This window comes from Arvicola amphibius, chromosome 13, assembly GCF_903992535.2.
Source record: "Arvicola amphibius chromosome 13, mArvAmp1.2, whole genome shotgun sequence".
Taxonomy (NCBI): domain Eukaryota; kingdom Metazoa; phylum Chordata; class Mammalia; order Rodentia; family Cricetidae; genus Arvicola; species Arvicola amphibius.
Genome location: NC_052059.1, coordinates 71,001,180 through 71,019,409, shown reverse-complemented (window position 1 = coordinate 71,019,409; position 18,230 = coordinate 71,001,180). Strand labels below are relative to the sequence as shown.

General features: G+C 39.0%; 1 protein-coding gene across 1 annotated transcript in view; it reads left to right on the top strand.

The window, feature by feature from the left end:
* The window catches only part of Saysd1 (SAYSVFN motif domain containing 1), a 29,910-nt gene extending 11,952 nt beyond the window's left edge, over positions 1-17,958 (top strand). The window contains exon 3 of the mRNA XM_038310557.1: positions 17,225-17,958. Within this exon, the coding sequence (XP_038166485.1) occupies positions 17,225-17,228 (4 nt within the window). The 3' untranslated portion in view covers positions 17,229-17,958. The remainder of the gene's footprint in view (positions 1-17,224) is intronic.
* Positions 17,959-18,230: the final 272 nt, after the last annotated feature.

Here is an 18,230-nt window from a genome sequence, read left to right as displayed (position 1 = left end):
TGTGAAGAAAGACCATGACTAAGACAACTCTTATAAAAGAAAGCACTTATTGGGGGCTTGCTTACTGTTTCAAAACTTAGTCCATTCCATTATGGCTGAAAGCATGGCAGCAAGTGGGCATGGTGCTGGAGAAGTAGCTGAGAGCTACATTTTGATCCATAAGAAGAGACATATTTATTCCAAGGCTAGCACCTTAATCCATCTTTTTCTTTCAAATAGTGCTAGTCCCTAGTGACTAAGCGTTCAAATATATGAGCCTGTGTGGACCATTCTTATTCAAACTACCACAACACCTAATTGTGGCAATTTTCTGTAATAAAATTTAAAATTGATAGTAAAAATAATTTAGTAAATATGCAAACTTGTTGAGATGAAACAGCTCATTACTAAATGATTTGGGCCAAGGAAGAAATCAAGAAAAAAATAAACAACATCCTGAAACTAAATGTAAATGAAAGCAACAAAATCTTTGAGGTACATGGAAATTGTTCCATAGCTTTAACAACATACATTTAAAATCAGACAAAACATGAATTAATGGAAAACTAGCTGTCTCCATGCAGAAGGATGAAACTTGACAAGTGTTTATCACCCTGGACAAAAAATAATTGCAAATGAGAAAATCAATAAGATTGACAAACCCTTATCCAAACTAATCAAAAGGTGGAGAGAGAATATCCAAATTAGCAAAATCATAAATGAAAGGGGGAACATAACAACAGACACTGAGGAAATTGAGAGAATCATTAGGTCTTACTACAAAAACCTGTACTCCATGAAATTGGAAAATATAAAAGAAATGGACAATTTTTTAGATAGATACCATATACCAAAATTAAATCAAGACCAGGCGAGCAATTTAAATAGATCTATAAGCCACGAGAAGAGAAAGTGGGAAATACACTTGAAGTCACTGGCACAGGGAACCACTTCCTAAATATAACCCCAGTAGCACAGACACTGAGAGAAACAATTAATAAATGGGACCTCCTGAAACTGAAAAGCTTCTGTAAAGCAAAGGACACAGTCAACAAGACAAAACAACAGCCTACAGAATGGGAAGAGATCTTCACTAACCCCACATCAGACAGAGATCTGATCTCCAAAATATACAAAGAACTCAAGAAATTGGACACCAGAAGATCACATAATCCAATAAAAGAATGGAGTACAGACCTAAACAGAGAACTCTCAACAGAGGAATCTAAAATTGCTGAAAGACACTTAAGGAAATGTTCAACATCCTTAGTCATCAGAGAAATGCAAATCAAAACAACTCTGAGATTCTATCTTACACCTATTAAGAATGGCCAAGATCAAAAACACTGATGACAACTTATGTTGGAGAGGTTGTGGGGTAAAGGGAACACTTCTGCATTGCTGGTGGGAATGCAAGCTGGTACAACCCCTTTGGATGTCAGTGTGGCAATTTATCAGAAAATTAGGAAACAACCTTCCTTAAGACCCAGTAATGCCACTTTTGTGTATATATCCAAAGGGTGCTCAATTGTGCCACAAGGGCATGTGCTCAACTATGTTCATAGCAGCTTTGTTTGTCATAGCCAGAACCTGGAAACAACCTAAATGCCCCTTGACCGAAGACTGGATAAGGAAAATATGGTATATTTATACAATGGAGTACTACACAGCAGAAAAAAGTAATGACATCTTGAATTTTGCAGGAAAATGGATGGAAATATTATTTTGAGTGAGGTAAACCCAGACGCAGAAAGACAATTATCACATGTACTCACTCATAGGTGGTTTTAAAACATAAAGCAAAGAAAGCCAGCTTACAAACCACAATCCCAGAGAACTTAGACAACAATGCAGACACTAAGAGAGACTTACATAGATCTAATCTACATGGCAAGTAAAAAGTAGAAAATGACAAGATCTCCTGAATAAATTGGGAGCATGGGGACCGTGGGGGCGGGTTGAAGGGGAGGGGAGAAGAGGGAGGGGAGCAGAGAAAATGTAGATAGAGCTCAATAAATATCAATAAAAAACAAAAAAACCAACCCCCCCCAAAGAAAATACAATTGAGTGAGGTAATCCAGACACAAAAAGACACATATCACATGTTTTCTCTTACTAGAGGCTCCTAGCTCCAAATTTTGAGATGTGAGTGTTTAGCTTGTAACTATAGAAATCAATAAAGTGAAATGGGACCACTGCCAAGATAGGGATATTGGGGAGCAAAAGAGAGGGGATTAGTAGGAACAAGTGATCTGATCAGGGAATTGGGTAAAAGTCCTCTTTAGGAAGAGGGGGAGGTAAATAAATAGAGAAGATGATAGAAGGGTAAAAGTGAATAGTAAATACAAGGGATCTGGTAGGGGGAAATGCGAAAAGGGAGATAAATAGGGAAGAAGGGAAGAGGTGGATAAAATAACTATAAGGATATCTGAAAAGCTGCAGTAGATTATGCTAATAGCGATTTAACTAAAAGAAATAATACATGCAGTTCCATGTATAAATATACACTTTTTTAAAAATAATAATTCTTTATTGATTCTTTGGAAATTTCACATCATGCACCCCAATTCTACTCACTTCTAAGTCCCTCCTTAGCTACCACTCACCCCTTCAGCATCCCCCTAAAAACGAACATCCCAAAAATTAATTAAAAACAAAACAGAAAAAACCCTACCTCACTCTTCAATCTTTCCTGTCTCTTTAACACCTCTTTATTTGTCCTAGTGGCATCGGGAGCTATGGTGTGTCATGCAGTATACCCTGTATGAGTTCTAATTGGTCTTAATAATAAAAATCCAGAGCCAGATAAAGGGGTAAATGCTGAAATATCAAAGAGACAAAGGAGCAAGCCACAGTCAACTTTGCTAACTCCTTAGCCACAAAAGGGGACAAGATGCTGTCTTCTTCTGCCTTATATTCCTCTCTCTGCCCAACCATATCACTTCCTATCTGTCTTTACAGACCTCTAGACCTTTATGGTTAAGATCTTCAGGATCTATTTCCGATCTTCAGGAAAGCTTTATTTGTTACAGCAAAACAAGTATCACCATATTCCCCCTTTTTTTTGTCTAAAAAAGGTTATAACTAAAATAGTTTTTTAAAAGAAAAACTATAGATAATAAGTACAGTAATTATATACAAAATATGCAGGCAATAAATGTATTAACAATGTCTAGTTCATTAGCAAGTAATTGATAAATTCAGAGAAAATGCTCCATATATATCCTCATCTTGATGAGTTCAAAAGTTAGTACCTAATTCACTTTCTATTGTAACTTGCATTACCAAAACTATCTTTTAATGTCTCTCAACCTTATACATTTTACACATCTTTAGTGAATTTCTTTTCAGAATCTAGTAACAAGAAAACTATAAAGTCTTCAACTCAGAGACCCAAGAAGGAAATAACTGAGTAATCAGGAAGTGCAAGCAAGTGACTTTCAAAAATTGTGAGGCATGTCAGAAACAGCTGGTCACCTAGTCACCCAGAGTTCCTCTGCATCATTGGGGCATCCATCTTGAGCATACAGGCATAGCATATCTGACAAACTTTTCTATGAAGCAACGTATTCTGCATGACTCTCCTACATTATGTTGGCAAAGTTTGGTAGTCCTTTCTTCTGTGTCCTGCTTGTCCTGTTTGGACAGCATACTATCAGCAGTTGAAGCAAGAGCACTTTCTTGCCCAGTGACTTATTTTTGTCACAAAGAAAGTAAACTCCACATTGATTGTCTTTGATGCCTGTCATCTTCTCTGAAGTAGATTAGTGCTGCCAGGAGCAGGCATGTCAAATTGTCATAAAAAAAGAAAAGAATCTATGTTATTAAAGCATCTTAAATGTCATATTCTGTAGATCTCTGAAGTGTTTGAAGGTGACCTGTCTATCCAAAATATAACTGTTTGACCTTGAAAGCATACCTAATATGACTACAAGTTAGATTGTAATAATTGACTAACTTGCATTTCCTTACTATTTTAAATAGTTAGTAATATTGCTTTCAGGACTAGAAATTTGCATTGCTTTGCTAAATGAACTACATAGGTATAATACCTTGAACAAGAATAGAAATGTATGTATAATATGTTCTAACAAAAATAATCTTAAACTTGTATTAATATACAAAAATCCATATCAGTGTAAAATATTTAAAACTAGTAGTTGTTATTTTGGTTTAAAAGTAGGTTCAATAATCTACCTTTTTATCCTATTTCTATATCTCCCCAACCCTAACTTTGAGGAGGTTTCCTTTTGACAAGTTATATCTGATCCAATGAGACACATCTGTTAGTCATATAAGTTAGTTTAGATTGAATAATCATATTGGTTGATGGACTATCACCTCTTCTAATTAAGAGGTCTCTCTTATTCTAATCAAATCTTTATTAGTTTTGATGGTATCCATAGCTTTTCTTCTTTTGTGGAAACAAAAGCAAAACCCCTTCCCCAACGTAATACATATCTTGGGTTCAATTCTGAAGTCAACATATCTTTAAAGTATACAGGCTGATTTAATTCTATAGTTTTCTCTATTATCCAATTTCTCTCCACAGCTGTTGTTCCTTTCTCATTAGCATTTAGAAAATTCAAAGTTAATATAGCATTATGCACTCTATTTCTGGGGATCTTTATTGCCCCTTTCTGTTTATTTAACATATCCTTTAGAGTTCAATTTGGTCTTTCTATAACTACTTGCCCTGTAGGATTATGTGGTATACCTGTAATATACTTTATATTGTAATAAGCAAAAGTGGTTTTATTTTACTAGAGATATATGCTGGAGCACTGTCAGTCTTAATTTGTACAGGCATACCCCTGATGGCCTAACTTTTAGCAAATGTGTTATTACTGAATCAGCCTTTTCTGAACTCAATGCAGTTGCCCATTGAAAACCCGAATAGATATCAATGGTATGGTAGAGATATTTTAATTTTCCAAATTCTACAAAATGTAACACATCATCTGTGAGACATCATTCCTTTGAGTACCCTTCGGGTTACTTTCTGCAGGTAATGGGGTGTGGTTGTATAAAGAACAAGTATGACATTTCCTTATAATTTCCTTGGTTTGTTACCAAATGATAGAAAAATCTTTTTTCAAACCTTTGTTATTGATATGATTTTTTAAATGAAATTCTGATGCCTCCAGCACATTTCCTACCAGTAGTTGATCAGTTTCTTTATTACCTTGTGCTAAAGGGTCTGGCAAAACTGTATGGATGTGTTATATATATGGGATGACTTCTATTCCTAATTATTTCTTGTAACTGAATAGATAATAAAGTCAATTCTATGTCATCTAGTATAAACTCAGCAGTTTCAATATGCAAAACAATTCTTTCTGCATATTGTGAATCAGTGACTATGTTAAGAGGTTCTATAAAGTCTATTAATTCCATGAGAATAGGATAAAATTCTGACTTTTGAACAAAATCATAAAGGCCTTGAACCACTCTACTTAAATTTTCTGATTTGTAACCTGCGTTTCCTTATTTATTTGTATCAGTATAGAAGGTAGAGGCTCCAGATATTGGTGTTCCCTTTATAAAGTGAGGAAGAATTCAGTTAGTTCTCTTTATAAATTGAATTCTCTTGTTTTGGGGATATTTATTGTTAATCTCTGCTAAGAAATTACTGCAAGCTCTTTTGCCAACGTTCACTTTCTGCCCATAATTTGCCTATTCCATCATTAGTAAAAGGTACTACAATTTCTGCTGGGTATATTCCTACTAATTGACAAGTCTCAATTTTTCCTTTTAGAATGAACTCAAAGACCTTTTCCACATAATTTTTTAAAATTTTTACTGTTTTATGTAGTTAAAAGATTCATTCTAAGGCAGTATCTTCTCTCTGCATTAATATTACTGTAGAAGAATACTTAGAGGGTAAAGTAACCAAAATGCATTCAAACTTTGGATCCAAATGATTCACATGTGCATCCTGTAATTTTCCACAAAAGCCATTTCTCTCTCAATTTCAGCAGATAATGCTCTTGAACTATTTAAGTCCTTGTCATCATCTAAGGTTTTGAATAAATTCCGCAGTTCATCAATTTTTACTCCAATAATTGGCTGTAGATAGGAAATGTCTCCTAGCAATAATTGAAAGTTATTACGAGTCTGCAATAGATCTCTTAATTTGTACATTATGGGCTCTAATTTTTGTTGACCTATTTTGTAGATCTATTTTATCCTAAATAATTAATTGGATTTCTTCTTTGTATCTTTTTTTAAGGAAAAATTTGTAATCCCCAACAAGGCAAAATTTTCTTTATTTCTTCAAACATTCTAAAGTATCTACATTTGAGGCAGCTAGTAAAATATCATGCATATAATGGTAAACTATAGATTGAGGAAATTGCTTGCGTATCAATTCTGAAAGCTGTTGTGCAAAATATTGGCACAGGGTGGGGCTATTTAACATTCCCTGTGGGGAAATCTTCCACTGATATCGCTTAAGAGACTGAAAATTATCATAAGTAGGCACTGTGAAGACATAGTTTTCTCTGTTTTTTCTTGTAAAGGTATAGTGAAGAAACAGTTTTTTAAATCAATAACTAAGCCGGGCGGTGGTGGTGCACGCCTTTAATCCCAGCACTCGGGAGGCAGAGGCAGGCGGATCTCTGAGTTCGAGGCCAGCCTGGTCTACAAGAGCTAGTTCCAGGACAGGCTCTAGAAACTACAGGAAACCCTGTCTCGAAAAACCAAAAAAAAAAAAAAAACTTTAAATCAATAACTATAAGAGATTATCCTTTAGGCAATAGAGAAAGCAAAGAAATTACAGACTGTAGAGAGACCATTGGCTGAATCACCTTATTAACAGCTCTTAGATCTGTTACCATTCTCCCTTTTCCAGATTTTTTTTAATAAAAAATACAGATGAATTCCAAGGCCTGGTTGATTCTTCAGTATGCTGAGCATTTAGCTGCTCCTGTATTAGCTGTTCTAATGCCAGCAGTTTCTCTGTTGTTAAAGGCCATTGCTCAACCCATACAGGTTTGTCTATCAACCATTTTAAAGCTAGGGTTGTTGGTTGCCTTTGAAAGATTAGTAGCCATTGTACCCTGTTTTTGTACAACAGCCATTGTACCCTGTTCTTGTACAACCTGAATGGTCGGTGGCTGTTCTTTATAATACCTTCTCATATTTTTCCCATAAGCATACATTAATTTATGGTTTGTTTCTGAGATTGGAGGAATGTTAATCTGAGTATTCCATTACTATAACAAATTATGGACATAATTTCATTGCTCTGTTAGCCACATACAGTTTTAATTTTCCTCTATGTCTTTTTGGCCCTATACATTTGACCCATCTCATGCTTTGTTTTACCTGAGACAATGTTCCAGTCCCTAAAATATGAACCTTTACCTCCTGAAGAGGCCAATTTGGACACCAAGACCCTGATAAAATTATTGTTACATTTGCATCTGTGTCTACCAGACCTTCAATAACAACATTAATAATTTGTATTTTTAATTTTGGTCTTTGTTCATTTGAAGTCAATCTTTGTAAGAAATCCATGAAGGTTTTCTTTGGGCCCTGCCTAATTTCAGTAAATGACTCAATTTTCTTTCCTACTTCTTCTATTCTGTCCCAAACACTCAAAGCTGCTGTATGGCATACATACAAGATGTGGTCATCATATAGAGATTGACTTTGTACATTAGCATAATCTTCATCTCCAAGAAGTTGGTCTTGGGAGATTTCCATACCTCTAGCCCTATTTCATTGTTCAATGGTCTTAGCCTCATCTTTCCACTAGGTCCTCCATTGTAATTGAGGACCAGCCTCCAAGACTGATGTAATCAACTCTCTCTAGTTTCAAGGGATAATTCTATCATAAGTTGACCATGAGTTTAACATCTGCTTCACAAAAGGTGAATGCATGCCATATGAAACTATCACTTCCTTTAATCTCCTTAAATCTAGCATTTCCATAGGAGTCCATTCAGCTCTCACACAGCCTTGGGGATACCTATCATTTGGCAGTTGTTCCTTTCAGGGTATTGGATAAATTAATGTAGGCTGTTTGAAAACCTTAGGCTGTTCCTCTCTAACCTTAGAGTGCAATGCTGAGATTGGTTCTCCTTTGTCTGGTTCTGAATATCTTTGTGATCTGTTTCAATGTGTTTTTCTGAAATCTATAATTTAGCACTCAGATTAACTGTTTTATTAATAAAACAAAAATGATAAAACAATGTTTACAGATGACATTATATAAATCACATCTAGATTAGTTATCCTCTCATTTGAATTGTTCCATTTTCAAACTATTAAGCATATTAACATACAGAGACTTAACTCCTTCCATTGTAATAGTATTTCCCATTTTTTTTAATGTGGGAAAGAACTCTCTTTTTAAACTAATTCCTCCCTTTAAGGATTCCCAATTGTTGCTGGGTGGTGGTGGTACAAATCTTTAATCCCAGCACTCAAGAGACAGAGACAGGAGGATCTCTGTGAATTCAAGGCCAGCCTGGTCCACAAGAGCTAGGTCCAGGACAGCTAGAACTGTTACACAGAGAAACCCTGTCTTGAAAAACCAGCCCCACCCCCAAATTCTCAATTGTCTTACCAAACTGCTGAGAATGGCAGTGAAATGTAAGGTGTAGCATGTTTGAGTGGAGAACATAGGTGGTGCAGCCTGGCTGAGAACAGCTGCAGCTCTAGCATGTAGCTATGAAGTGAGAGCGGCAATCCAAGGAGAAGGTGTCTGGGGAAGTCTGAAACCCATAGGGGAGAGAGAGTCAGTTGTCTGAAAAAATGCACACAGGATTGTGCAGAAGTACATGTGGTGGGAGCTGCCTGAAGGCAGAGCAAGCAAGTGGGTAAGTCCTGTGGTGTTTGGAGCCCAGGTGCTTCTGGAGTTAGGGTGGCAGCTGGAGACTGCTGTAGCGAGGCTGCAATAAGAAAATCCTGAACTCACTCAGAAGCTTGAGGATAAAAAAAAAAAACAACCCTAGCTGGTGTGGCAGTGACTTTGGTGGGAGCCTTCATGTGCAGTTCTGGTGTGTGCCAGTTGCTGCAAAACCTCAGGTAAGCAGCTTTTTCATGAATTCGTGCCCTAAAGTTGGGTGCTGATTGTTGCATGAGTTCTAATTGGTCTTAATAATAAAAACCTGGAGCCAGATATCAGGGTAAATGCTGAAATATCAGAGAGACAAAAGAGCAAGCCACAGCCAACTTTTAACTTGCTAACTCCTCAGCTAAAAAAGGGGGCTAAGCTCCTGTCCCCTCCTGCCTCATATTCCTTTTTCTACCCAGCCATATTACTTCCTGTCTGTCTGTACAGACCTCCAGACCTCTCTGGTTAACTAGTGGCTAGCTCTGTAGGCAAGCCTTATTTGTTAGAGTACAAACAAAATGTCACCACAATACCCTTTTGTCTAATCTATACCATCATTACTGAGCCCTCACCAAAACTTCTCTTGGAGATCCTGCTGTTGCCCCAGTCATGGAGATCACGTGGCTATCATTCTACAGGACCAATCCCTTCATACTCCAGCAGGTCATAGATGAGGTAGATATTAGGGTGGGCCAACCCAAGGACCAGGATGTGGGTCTGGGTGGTAGCTGAGCTGGTTAGTCTGGTCCACTGAGACTGCTCCTTCAGGTGAAGGACAGAACCATCTCTCTCGAGTCTGGGTGAGTGAGTGCTTTTCCATGAGGGGCAGGACCAGCTCTCCTGCTGTAGTGTCCAGTGAGGGGCAGGGCCAGATATCCCAGGGCCAGTGAAGTGCCAGCTGGCTTAGCATGGCTCTTGGATTTCAATATGCATGGTTCCCTTGTGGCAACACAGCTGTGGACTTCAACACAGACCTCAGCTGCAGAGTACCAAAGATCCAGACATGGCCCTTGGCATCAGCTTGGGCCCAGATGTCACCATGGCCTGGTGGGCAGCATAGGTCATCCAGAGAAGTATGCCCATAGCTGCAACATGTTACTCAGATACCAACATGCTCTCAGTTGGATGATCAGACCTTGGGCATCTACATGGCCCTTGGTGATAACAGGTGCCATGGACACCAACTCAGACCCTTGGCTGCTGTAGGATCAAGGACCCAGACATGGCCCTTGGCAACAGCCCAGGCCCAGATGTCGTCATGGCTCCCAGGTGGTACACAGGCCACTCAGATCAGCATGGCTCCATTAGTGGCACAGTCCTTGGACACCATTATGGCCACAAGTGGCTGCCCATACCCCAGGCATCCTTGTGGCCTTTGGTAGTAACATGGGTCATGGATATCAACACAGACTTTAGCTGTGGGAGGGACATGGACCCAGACATGGCCCTTGGCAGCAGCCTGGGGTGGAATATTACCTTGGCTTTGGGTGTCAAGCAGTCTGTCCTTATCAGCCTTCTTTCTCCAAGTTCACTTCTTTAGTTCTGCCTTCTTCCACAACAATGAATAATTCTGCCTTTCTTTCTCTCCCATCTTTTTACCATATATTTGTTCATCCTAATGACACCTACCCTCCTGATGCCACAAGTATACAGGCAGGCCTGTGGATGCCTTCAGCCAGCATGGACTGTGAGGACCCAGATTGGCCCATAGGTGTCTTACACACCTGAGCCAAGTGGCACAAGGCGGGCCTGTGAACACCTTCAGCCAGCCCAGACTGTGAGCTACATTTATAGCTTTAATGAAGTTTTCTCATCTGGGCTGATGGCTAAAGACCACCTAACAAGAACATTAATACCATATGTAAGAAGTCCTCTTCTGAGTTGTTGGCCAGTATTGTTCAAGAAACTCCTAAAACTTAGTCTATTGCTGTTGCCTTTGGTTATCTCTCTGAAATGGAAGGTAAGTCCCTATTGCTGAAGACACTATGAATTTCAGAAACAGGGCCTAGAGACCCCTGAACTGAAACTGACTGGAATGCCTCTATGAGGATTAACTTTTATGGGACCTGACAGCACCATCCTAGTTTACAGAGGAGGGAGGTCACCACTAGTCCTATCCAGACAGGATGCCTATGAACTACATCAATGTCTACTGGGCACAATGACCCTATGGGTGTAGCAGTGGTATGCATACATTGTTGGTAACCAACCGTTCTCTGGACATAAGACCCATTCAACAAGAGGCAAGTCATGTCTGGTACTGGAAACCTAATTAATGTCTTAGTGCTAGTAAAGTTTCAGTTATTGGAGGAGAATATACAACCTCAGCTTACTAAACTAGTACAATCCCTAATGACCCTCTATAAATATTTGTCCTTATATTCACAGGTAAGTGCAGTCTTTAACCCTCACCAAAGAAACCTCTTTGCATCAGAGACCACTATGGAGAGCCACAGTAAATCAAAATGCAGTTTTAGAGCCCAGTCCCAAAGGATATATCTATAAACACTCCTAAGGCTCAGGAGCTATTGTTGAAGAAGGGTGGAAAGACTGTAGGAGCCAGAGGATCAAGGAGTCTGCTGTGAGGTTGTGTGCGCTAGTAACTCCAGAATCCACACCCATAAAGTCTCACCAACATGACTGCCCAAATGTGAGCTGAACAAGGATGACACCAGTGAGTATGCCTAACTGGATGGGGAAAAGCCCATGAGACCTCAACCCCACCCAAAGAACTATAGCCAACCGAGGAAAGCTGGGAGTGAGAGAAGTGCCCTTTCACAAGGAAAAAAAACACCCAACTGTTTGTCTAGTACCAGTCATCCCTGAAAAATATACAAGTAATATATATGGATGGAACAGGTTGTATTTAGGAATATTTACATGCTTATATACATGCAAGAACAATTATTGAAAAAGAGGTCATGAATTTGAAGGAGAATGGGAAGGATATATGAGAGAGTTTGGAGGGAAGAATTGGAAAGAAGAAATATAATTATATATATTATGTCTCAAAATTTAAAAAATTGAATGAAAATATCTAGGCTGGGCATTCTTCTAATTCTAGTACTAGGGAGGCAGAGAGAGGCCTCTCTGTAAATTTGAGGCCAGGCTGTTCCACATAATAAATTCTAGGTCAGCAAGGGATGCATAGCCAAACCATGTCCCAAACAAATTACCTAGGGCCAAGGAGTGAGATGGCTCAAAGGGAGAGGTACTTGTCAGTGAGTCTGACAACCTCAGTTGCATCCTTGAGACCCATATGTTAGAAGCAGAGAAAGGACACCTATTTGTTTTTGAACCTCTTGCACACACTGAAGAATGCCCTCCAATACCATATACATAAAATAAAGTAACTCCAGCACAGAAACGTGCTGACCACAGCCCTGTGCTATGTGTAAAGAAGTTTTCCATTCAATGGGTAGAAAACTAAAGGTGGTGTTTGGGTGACCTCTTCTGGCAAATGGGTCTTCAGACATTTGTCCTGAGGAAATGAAGAGCTTCATAGAAGGCTGATATGCCTTCTATCTACTAATGTGGGACATCCTTCTGTATATGTGTTGCTAACAGAGATAGAGAGGGAGAATAGGCAGAATCAAAGGAGATACCATGGAGCTGCCGAAGGAGTAACATGCTGCACCAGTAAGCCACAGCCTCATGGCGATACACAGATTAATAGGGTTAATTTAAGATGTAAGCGCTAGCTAGGAATATACCTAAGCCACTGGCAAAATAGTGTTGTAATTAATATAGTTTCCATGTGATTATTCAGGTTTGGACAGCTGGGAAATGAAAGTACAGTCTCTGTTTACATAATGGTGCTTAACATTTGGCAATGTACATCCACATAAAGCCTAAGCATGCTGAGAATCAAAAGCACTTCTAGACCCCCCCCAAATGGGAGTCAATTGCAGCTTTTTGATAGCTACAGCTTTTCAGATAGATTCTGTTTGCTGGCTGCAAGCAGAGGTGTAGCTTCTTTAAGAAATGGCTTCCTGGTTTGTGCTGGTGGCATGAACAGCTCTGGCTCTTTTGGGAGGTCCTGCTACAAAGCACTTAAATAGGGTTTGTGAGCAGCATGCTACTAGTTGCTTAAAGGTGACATAGACCAGCTGCATCCCTGGAGCTGGAGTGGTGAGCATAGCTCACAGAGGCGGGAAACATGCCTCTTCCATATTGGATGGGGTGGAGCCAACAGGCAAAACAACAGCATTAGTCCTAGCCATGCCTGCTTAGCATTTTAAAAAACTCTCCTGGTCAGAAAAGGATTACAGATACACAGTAAAAACAGATTCAGACAAAAAGGCCTTTAAATAGGCTACAATAAATTTGATAAGTTTGCATGGGCTTAAGACAGATAGGATAAAAGATAGAGTCATAGATTAAAAAATAATTTAATGGTATTAAACTGAGGTTCCTAAAGGAAAGATAGAGAACAAAGAATCATGGGCCATGAAAAGATGAAAAACACATAATGTCTGGATTATGTATATTATTGTGTTTTCTTTGAATTTTTTTGACTGCAGAGAGACATTTATTCTGGGGGCTGCTAGGCTAAACCAACATATATATTTTAAAAGAATCTTGAATTCAAAATATGAGTCTAAGGATATGTTACTATGGAAAAGAAGTTCTGCTTTTGTTTCCACAGAGGTTGGGAACCTGTGGTTTCCTTTCAGGCTAATGTGGTTTGATGGAACAAGACCCTCCTGAAAGGTCTTTGTGAATTCTAAAAATATTTCACCCAACAAACAGCAGGAAGCAGTTTGGAAAAAAACTATGCCTAAATTTCCAAAATTGTTTATAAATGTTTGTTTTCATTTTTAAGGGGGTTGATTATAAATGGCTAATGGTCATAGTCAATCTCTGTCTAAAGAAAGGGGATATGATATAAAAATGAATACATTGGTATAGATTTTTGTCTAGTGGATTTTGTTATTATATATGCATATATCTTTCTACTCTTGTTTAAGGTATTATGTTCATGCAGCTCATGAAAAAATTAATGTATAATTAAACATACAGATTAATAGTTATCTATAATAATCAACTTTTAGTCATGTTAGGTTTTTTTTAGATATACAGTGATAACATTTCAGTTAGATAATCTTTGACACTTCAAAGGCCTACAAAATATAGCATTTAAAATGTTTTAAGAACTTAGACTTTTCTCGACAGGGAGCCATATCTACTTCTGGCAGCACCAATTACTTCAGAGAGGTTGATGGGCATTGAAGAAACTCATTATGGAATTTGCCTTCAATGTGACAAAGCTAGCAATTTGGGCAAGAAACTGCTCTTGCCTGGACTGATTGATGATATTCTGTATAAACTGGACATGCAGGAACTTAAGAAAAGTAATGCTAAACTTTCCAAAAGATGGGATAGTTCTTCAGGGTTCCTGTTTCATAGAAGAAACTGCCAGACATTCTGTAGGACATAGAAGAAAGCAACTGATGAACTTTGCCAGTATCAGGTGGAACAAATCTTCAAATTTCTTGCTTCACTGAAAAGTCTGCCAGATATTATGGGCCTATAAGGCTAAAGATGGGTGACTTTCCAGGTATCCAAGATGCCTCTATTATTTCCAGAACTTTGGAAGTTGCTTGCAATACACTTCCTGTTTACTTAGGTAATATATTCTTCTGCGGTCTTTTGATGTTGCAGGGGGGGGGGGGGGGCAGCCGCTTGTTCGTCCTGACCACCCAGAACCAAAATAACCACACAAAAACTGTAATTAATTAAATCACTGCTTGGCCCATTAACTCTAGTTTCTTATTAGCTAAGTCTTACATCTTAATTTAATCCATTTCTATTAATCTGTGTATCGCCACATGGCAGTGGCTTACAGGCAAAGCACATCTGTCTCCAGTGGTGGATCCATGGCGTCTCTCTCTGACTCTGCTTTCTTCCTCCCAGAATTCAGTTCTCTCTTCTCTGCCTACCTAAGTTCTGCCCTATCAGGCCAATGCAGTTTCTTTATTCATTAACCAATACAAGCAACACATAGAAAGAAGAACCTCCTATACCATTTTGATAGAGTTGAAGATAGTTATAGTTTTTCTTAGTTATAATAAAAGATAGATATAAAATTTTAGACTCACAAAGACAAGATAGATGATAGAATATTTTCTTTAATTTTTGTCTAGAACATATTGTCTAAATATTGTAACTGTAATTCTTACTTGGTAAGTGTTTTGTCATACATAATTTTACTGTGTTAAAGTTAAAACCTTCCCTTTTATTTAGATAGAAAAGGGGAGGTGATGTGGTATATATGTTGCTTTTTTGTTAATGAATAAAGCTGTTTTGGCCAATGGCTTAGTAGAGTAAAGCCAGGTGGGAAATTTGAACAGAGATAGAGGGAGAGGATGGATAGAGTCAAAGGAGACCGTGACATAGCTGCTGAAGGAATAATATGCTTGCCTTGCTTTCCGCCATGATGATAATGGACTAAACCTCTGAATGTAAACCAGCCTCAATGAAATGTTTTCTAAGAGTTGCAGTGGTCATTGTTTGGAATCTCCAGCTTGGAGCCCCATTTCAGATCCCACCCTCAGCACCCAGAGCAACATCTCCTTTGGAGATGCCCTCTCCAAACCCCACCCTCAGTGTACCTAGCTGTGGCCCCTCCCCTGAAGCTGCCCTCTTCAAATTCTGCTCCTGAGAAAGCCAGCAAAAAGTTAGCCCCTCCTTGGGACCACTCAAGACCACTCCTGTAGGCTACTTAAGACCTTGTAGCCATATTTGTCATGTGATTACCCCCTGAGTGTCACCCAGGAGTGCTTTGCTCAGATTAAACTTGGCTTTTTTTTCCATTCAAATATTTACACTTCCTTCCCTTCTCTCAATCCCCTCCTGCTCCCCCACTTCCCCTTCTCCCTTCCCCTCCCTGCTTGAGAGAGGGCAGGGAGCCCTGCCCTGTGGGAAGTCCAAGGCCCACCCCCCTACATCCAGGCCTAGGAAGTTGTGCATCCATATAGACTAGGGTCCCAAAAAGCCAGAACATGCCATAAAAACAAGTCCCAGTGCCTTTATCAATGGCTTCTCAGTCAGCCCCCATTATCAGCCACAGAGAGTCCTGTTTGATCATATGCTCATTCAGACCCAGTCCGGCTGGATTTGGTGAGGTCCCATTAGAACACCCACACTGCCTCGGTGGGACCAACCCCTCTTGGCTTTACTAATTTGGTTTGATTGGCTTATTACATTCGTGGTGGCGGATTTCCAATAACCAGATATTCAAATTTAATGGTCATTGCATCTCTTCATAGCAATAGGATACTGTTTCTGTCTGAGAGAGAAATAGTTCTATGGTGAGGGCGACCCAGGTCTGTCTCACTCAGCTTTGGAAAGGACAAAAGCAACAATGGCAGTGGATGCTGCTCAACTGCACTAAATTCTTCCTTCCACAGGGTGGCACCCCATGCCTGGCATTCACGTCCTCATTTCCTAAGGAGAAAAACATGAAGATGTTTTAACATCCTTCCTTTCCCTACCTGTTGAGTGAAGACTATGTCATTCTGCTGCAGTCAGAATGAAGGAACGTGATGGTTTAAGCCCTGTCACTGCCATAAATTAGAAGATGGTGTGGGGCCTACCCTATCACACAGCTGTATATAGAAAGCTATAGTAGATACTATATATATAGTATATATATAATATATACTATATATAATAAATACTCCCTGGTATAATATAATATAAATATATACTATAATATAATAGTAATAATATAATTATACAATACTATATAATATAGCATTATATAATATATTAATATGTTATATTAATATGCAATACAATAGTATACTATAATATAAATATAATATAAATATATACATATATAATAAATACTCCCTGGTATAATATAATACAATTTAATATAATATAGGAAGGTTATAATTTGTAATATATATTTATACTTTATTATCTTGCAGCAGAGGTGCTGTCAACGCTGAGGCAGGCAAGGAGGGCTGCTCTGAGGCCGTGCTGGTAACAAAGCAGGGATCAGAGAGCAGTGTCCACAGGGTGCTGTCATTTGTGGAGGGAGGTGGAGCGCATGTAGTTGCAGCTCTGCCTGGGTCTGCGACATAATGGCAGGAGATCCTAGAAAGGAACCAAAGTGACCCATGGAACAGGGAAGGCAAGGGAAAGGCATAGTGATGTTTCCAGAGCATAGATTTTCTGTGGTTTAGAATTTAGAGTTAGGGAGCTGGAGAGATGGCTCAGTGATTTAAGAGTACTTGCTGCTTTTGCAGAGGACTGAGGTTCAGGTCCCAGGAAACACATGGTGGCTCACTGCCACCTGTAACTCCAGTTCCAGGGGACCTGACTCAAAAATAAGATTAAATAATATTTTTTAAAATTAAAATTTAGTCTCTTTTTTTCTCCTACTTGCAGGTAAAATGTGAGCTCTCTGCTGTTTCTGCTGCCACACCTGCTGCCATGATGAACTCTATCCTTCAGAAACCATAAGCCTAATTAAATATTTTCTTTTATATAAAAATAGGATTTAGAATTAGACACCAAAATAAAACACCAAACTCCATGTTACATGTAACACTGTCATCCTGAAGCAACCATCTGGAGGTAGAATGGCTCAATGTATGCTCCATGCCAAAGCCACTGGGGACACTGCCTGGAAAGGCTAGAGTTCTGTGTGAAACAAATAGGCTGATACTTGCATACACTTGCATCCATGCACGTGCACATGGGAGTGTGTGTGCGCATGCACACACAGAGTAATAGTTGTTCAGTTGGAACCTCAGCTCTCCTGCAAGATATGGAAAGTCCCAATCCTGTCTCTCTCTCCAACTTTGCCTGCTCAGAGAGTCTCCAATAAAGAAAAGGTACCAAAAAGTCCAGTTCTGCATTCTTAATGACTGTTGGAACTGCCTCCCCTGCTGGGGCCAGTTGCTTAAATCCCTGCCTGAGTGGTCAGCTTTTGACCATACTTGGGCACAAACCCAGCTTGTGGCAGACACATCATCACCTCTTAACTACAACTTATAAACGTCTCCCTGCTTTAGTTTGGGGGGTACAGCTTCTCTGACTTCTGTCTCTGGGACTGGAGAACCTGCTCAGAAGTTGCTTTGCTCAAATAAACCTGTTGTTATACTTTTCAATTTGGCTTACTGCGCTGGTGGAAAAACTTATGATAAGGGGTGGAAGAAAGCCAATTAGTAGTAAGAATAAAAATAAAAATACATGCTATCATACCAGCTGCAGACAAAATAATTAACTTTATTATAAGTATGTATTATGGAATATTTATACTTTGTTATATTATTATATTCCCCTTGGACCCTTCCCTACTCTTTCTAGGATCTCCTGCTGATGGAGGAGAGTTATCTGTCTATGTTACTTTCATTGGTTAATTAATAAAGAAAACTGCCTTGGCCCTTTA